The sequence below is a fragment of the Neovison vison genome, chromosome 11 (genome assembly GCF_020171115.1).
Source record: "Neovison vison isolate M4711 chromosome 11, ASM_NN_V1, whole genome shotgun sequence".
NCBI lineage: Eukaryota > Metazoa > Chordata > Mammalia > Carnivora > Mustelidae > Neogale > Neogale vison.
The window spans coordinates 8,973,759-8,979,758 of NC_058101.1; the positions used below are offsets into that span (position 1 = coordinate 8,973,759).

The following is a 6,000-nucleotide window of genomic DNA, read 5'->3' on the forward strand; positions in this document are numbered from 1 at the left end:
GCTATTTTTAATTAATTAATTAACTATTAATTAATTAAAGACGAAGTCACCTATTGTAGGAGAATGATTAAATAAGTGGTTATTCGGCAGCCATTAAATGGAGTGTGTTAGATGTATACCAGTTAAATGGAGGGAATTCCATAATACCAATTACATGAAAAAATGCAACATGCCTATAAATGTATATACTTTGATCCGATTTTTGTAAAAGAATGACAAATCCCATCTTAATATGTAGTATATAAGATCATATGATCAGGGAGAAAGGTATGAAATAATAAATATCAAATCACAAACATTGATTACCCAGCTAGGGGGTTAGGGTGATGTGGAGAAGAGGGTGGAAAAAAGAGGAACATAAAAGTCAAAAAAAAAAAAAAAAAGTAAACATTTTTTAAAACATGACTACAATAAAAATAGCAAGTTTCACACGACCCCCTTTATGTATTGTGTGTTTATGTGTGTGCATAAAGACGCATTCTAAGGGATGGCTGCATGAAGGGTAGGACTGATTGTCTCAGAGTTCTGGGATTCCAGGTGATTTTTACTTTCTGCCTTGCACTTGTCTCTATAGTTTCAATTTACAATAGCACGTATGGTTTTTTTTAAACTTTATTGAGGAATAATTGGGAATAATTGACAGATACAATTTTATATATAGTATGATGATTTGATATACATCAAATGATTGATGTGTATTTACATACATTTTACATTACATTTACAAACATTTACATGATGGGATATTACTAAGATCGAGATAATTAACACATCTGTCACATCACATAGTTAAAGCTTTTCACGTGTCTGTGAGAATGCTTCAGATCTACTCACAGCAACTTTCGAACATACAATACCATATTATTAACTCTAGTCACCAAGCTGGACTTTGGATCCTCAGAACTTACTCTTCTGATCATTGAAACTGTGGACCTCTATCACCCTCTTTTCTCTCCCTGGCAGCAGGAGTTATTTTTATAATCGGGAAAGAAAATGTCTATTTTCACTGCAAAAATGTAGGTCTTTAAAATTTTATCTGTAAAAATCATGTTTTATTTTATTTTTGTTGTCAAAAACTCTTGTACATAAAATCTAGAACAGAATATTATCATAACTAGCACCTTTTAGGGGTCAGAACAGAGAAAGGAATGGAGCCTCCAGCACCTGTTTGGTATTAATCTGGAAAATAAAGACGGGTGCATTTTAACATCTTGTATTGACTAAGCAAGCCCATGATCTGTAACAGTGTTTTTCAAATTCTAGTGCATTTCAGAATTACCTGAGAAGTTCATTAAAAATACAGATTCCTAAGCCATCCAGATCTAGGAATCCCAGTCTGGGAATGTGTGTTTCTAATACTTATCCCAGAAGCAAATTCATGAAGCAAGAAACCTTTCTCTGTGATCCTGAGAGTGAACAAACAGGATGCAAAGCCAAGTTAATATAAGATGTAGAGATCAGAAGAGGATTCTAGTGGTTTAATAAGATGAGCTGAATTATCACGCTTCTCCCTTGCTTCAGAAATGTAGAGGAATTAAAGTGATGAACTCTGACTGTGGAAACAAGAATGGATAATATTACTTTAATTGTGCTCTAGATCCTCTCCGAGTCCCTCCCAGGGGATGAGAACAGTTCTGATTCTTAGACCTGTTAAGAGCCCAAGGTAACGGATTGCATAAACGACAATGTAGAAAGGACTAACTGGTCTGCCCTTTTCCCTGTCAGTCTATTTCAGCATATCAGACAGACTGTAAGTCAGACCATGTCACATCACTTCTCATATCCTCCAGTGGTCTCTCATCCCACAGGAAGGCCACAGTTGTACGCTGGTCCCACTACATGTTCTCTTCAACTTCGAATAACTCTCCCCTCATCTTCATGTTACCCACCATGTTCCCTGGCTCTTCTTTGATAGCATTAGGCATGCGGTGACCTGTAGGGTGCCTGACTTATTTACTTACTCTGACTGGGACACACTTCCCCCAAATGGCTCCGTGGTTCCATACCTCATCTCTTTCAGTCTTTATTCAAATATTACGTCTTCAGTGAGGCCTTTCTCAGCCTTCCTATCCATAATAGTATACTTGTCCCCTGTACCCCTATTTATACATACATATTCTTTCTACCCCGCTCCTTGCTTTATTTTTCTTCTGAATACTTATCACTAATACATGACATGTTTTACTGGTTTATTTTCCTCAGCATCTGTGTCCTCAGAATGTAAGGTCCATGAGGGGAGTGATTTTTATTCTGCTTTGTATTATAAAGTGCCCAGCACAGAAAACAATGCCTGAAACATAGTAGGAACTCAAAAAATATTTGAGAGAAGAGGAAAGGAGATGAATGTAAGGGCACTGTGTTCTGCTCATGGCTCATTCTGATAAAAATAAAATCACGGATGTGAAACTATTTTGACAGAAAGTTGGAAGTGCTTAGATGGGTGGGAATTTGAAGTTCTGGGAATATACCAGATTGGAATTTATTTTCTTTCTCATCTCATTCTTATGGCAGAATGAATGAAGCCCTCAGATGAATGAAACAATAAAAATACCCATGATGTGAAAAACATAATGAATATATTTTTTCTTAGATTTTATTTATTTATTTATTTATTTATTTATTTATGAAAGAGAGAGAGTGTGTATGAGGGAGGGGCAGAGAGAGGGGGAGAAGCAGACTCCCTACTGCGGAGAGAGCCCAACAGGGGCTCAACCCCGAGACCTGGGACCATGACCTGAGCTGAAAACAGATGCTTAACTGACTGAGCCACCCAGGTACCCCTATGAATATATTTTTAAGGAAGATCCAAGGATTGGATTGGAATGAGCAACAAGGGAGTCATTGAAGATAATTACAAAGTTTTGGACCTCAACAACTGGGAAGATGAAAATATAATAACTGAACTAGGAAAGAATCAATAAAAATTTGTTGAATGAATGAATGAAAAGTCATAATTTCTGGGGTGTGTTGCTTGATAAAAGCATAAGTGGAACTGGAGATTTGTCTGATTTTCCGAACCAAAGGCAAGGCTGAATTATCTGAGATACAAATCAAATTTAAGAGATAGCAAGAAAAAGGAGTCCATTTGTATTTGTTGTTTTTTTTTTTAAGGTTTTGATTTTAATTCACTCATTTGAATGAGTTCCTCCTGTTGTATGTTCTTTTTAGGTCTTCTTCCAATGTGAGCTAAAAAAGGAAAATGAATGGATGACCTATCTTTCTTCTCTTTCTCTAGGATGGATTCCTGCCTATCGTTGATTCTTTTTTTTTCACTTGCAGAGCGGAGACGGCTAAAGAAAACAGATGTCCCGCTACTGCACAGGCTCCTGCAGGGACCGTCCAAAGAGAATGCTCGCATTTTCCTCATGGATAAAGATACAGAAGAAATTAGCAGTGATGTATGGATACTGTCACCCTGAATCTGTCTTTGCTTCCTCCTGACTCAGCACCTCTTGCAGAATCTGCTTTCTTTTTTGTTTCATTTTGTTGTTGTTGTTGTTGTTTTCCCTCCCTTTCCAGGTGGCTCAGTACATTAACTTTCATTTTTCTCTCCTGGAATCCATCCTTCAAAGACTAAATGAAGAAGAGAAGAGAGCGATCCAAAGAACAATAACCAAGTAAGTCAGGAGGTGCGTGCCGGGTGCTTACTCCTTTAACAGGTCCAGTGCACAAAACGTGTTCAATTTTTAATAACTCTCTTTCTCCTTCTCATTTTCAGATTCAGTACAGAAAAGGCTGCTATACTGAAATGTCTTCAAAGTAAACGGGTAGTAAAAACGGAGACAACAGTTTAGCAGTACAAGCTGCAATTGCCGAAACACTTCAGCTGAATCAGGGGGATATTACTATTTGATGAATGCATACATTCGACCCTTGCATTCATACAAATACATATGAACTTGAATCTGTAGGAAATTGAATGTCAAAAAAGCTTGTCTCCCTTTGAAGCGATGAGGTTACCGAGGGTTCACAGTTGCACTGAAAGGGTCTTGAATTTAGTTTCAGTAACTGAAACAGGCTTGGATACTGTGTATTCCAAATACTTTAATAGTAAAACACACCAATGAACTCAAATCTAAATGGTGTTTTCAGATGTCATGTCACTTGAACTTCTTTTAACTCAAAGTATTGAGAGAACTCGAGCCTCATCAACTGATTATCAGAAATGATTCAGAAGTATAAGTTACCAGCTCTCAAAATACAAAAGGAGCACCCATTTTTCACCCAGTCAAGGAATTGGAGGGGGACAGTGTTTCGCAGCTCCCTGAAAACTTGAGCATCTTTACAAAATCCAGGACTGTCTTTATATGGTCAGTGGCTTTGGCTATTTGTAACATCAGAGGTGTCTGTCCTTTGGGATGGAAACAATTATGGGCCCTGCTAAGAAATCCAAATTGCAATTTTCTCAACCTGAGCCCTTTTAGTCCCCGTTCTGTTCTATTCATGACTTTCCAAAGTATTCTTAAGCATTTTTAAAGTCAGTTGAACTAATTTTCTTTATTTTTCCAAACAAGTTTACCACAGAGACTTAATATATCTAATCTGCTAGAACAAGATTTGGCCCACAGTAACCATTTGTTGCCAAATGAAAAGATCAGATAATGCAGAATTTGTAGCTGAAGGTAGGCGAGGAATCTGGAGCTCTGTTCTTTTCCTTCAAGACAACTCATTCCAGGAGGTAACTCTCAAGGTACCCCAAAGTCGGCTAAATCCAATTTGAAAAATAACACAGAGAATGCCACAAGTATCCTCTATGATTTTATTTATGAACTCTATATTAGAATGGAGTTTTATGCACCACTGTTCCGTTCTCTAACCTATGTCCATTTGCATTCCTCTTAAGCATTATATTAAATTGTTTGGGTACATTACATGTACTAAGGGAGAAGGGTTGTCTGTAGTAAGCCCAAGTTGCAAGGTTAATTATCAAAATTAAAATGCAACACCTTTTTAAGACAAAGTGTCACCAAAACCGAAACCTAAGCCAGATGAAAGCAAAAATGTGCTATGACCTTTAAGTTCTAGGAAATCTTTTCTTGAAGAAAACAGAGGCTAGCGTCATTATCCTTCCAGCTCTCAGTTCCTAAGAAAATGGTCTCATCATGCCAAAATGGGCAAATGAAGACGTTAACATTCGGTATACTTATAAGTCGTGTAAAGTACCTGTCATAAAGGACAGAAGATTAATCATTAATATACTGAAGGTCTACAAGATGTGTAAGAAAAATACCGAGACGTGGGTAGAAAGAAAGAAAGAAAGAAAGGCCACATAAAAAGTAAAATCACAGGAGAGGAAACACAAATAGCTACTCAGTGTGTGTGAGGGGTGAGGGATCTTAATGGTGATGCACTGTGTCCAATAAGGAGACAGAAACTGTTACTGAAGCAGGAGAAGTTTAATATAAAGAATCAAGCTGTGATGATAGAATAGAAAGAGACCTCCAAAGTGTACCCTAAGGCTGAGGAAGAGGACCCCAAAAAGGGAAAGTTTGGAATCAGGGCTCAGGAATTCGCCGGAGAGGCTGTGGTTGCGGCCCGTGGGAGAGGGAAGTTTGCTGCGGGCCAGCGCCAAGGTCGTCGTAGGACAAACAGCCCTCGGGGTGCGGAGCAGCTGGGTAAGTGGGCAGCTGTGCAGAGGGCCTTAGGGATTCTCTGTAGGCCCACGGCCCAGATCGCATAGTGTCTGCGTCTGGAGGTCTGCGGGAAGTTTGGGGGCACAGAGAATCGGGGCCCGGCTGCAGGTGTGCCTGGACCAGGAGCTAGAGGGGCTTCCACTGTAGGAATCAGGGCCACGCTGCGGGCCATGTGGGCGGCGGTGCCTTCGAAGCCGTGGGACCGAGCCTGGGCACGTGGCTTCCGAGATGGCCACCTGGGGCGGAGGGTGCCACGGTGCGAGGGTGCGAGGGGGTGTCCCCGTGCGCAGGCGTGACGGAGGAGGGGACAGAGAGCAGTGACCGCTGGAGGCCCGGACCAGCGCTCTGCTCCAGGCCGTGCCACCGC

At 39.9% G+C, this 6,000-nt stretch overlaps 1 protein-coding gene across 3 annotated transcripts in view; it reads left to right on the forward strand.

Moving 5' to 3' along the window:
• Positions 1 to 4,080, forward strand: part of RASSF6 (Ras association domain family member 6) — a 44,264-nt gene extending 40,184 nt beyond the window's left edge. For 2 of the 3 annotated variants that reach the window (XM_044224445.1, XM_044224446.1), the window contains exons 9-11: positions 3,280 to 3,398; positions 3,520 to 3,617; positions 3,719 to 4,080. In XM_044224445.1, coding sequence (XP_044080380.1) covers positions 3,280 to 3,398; positions 3,520 to 3,617; positions 3,719 to 3,794 — 293 coding nt within the window. In that variant the 3' untranslated portion in view covers positions 3,795 to 4,080. Of the gene's footprint in view, positions 1 to 3,279; positions 3,399 to 3,519; positions 3,630 to 3,718 lie in introns of all 3 variants that reach the window. The other variant, XM_044224447.1, reaches the window with a different exon arrangement.
• The last annotated feature ends 1,920 nt before the right edge of the window (positions 4,081 to 6,000 follow it).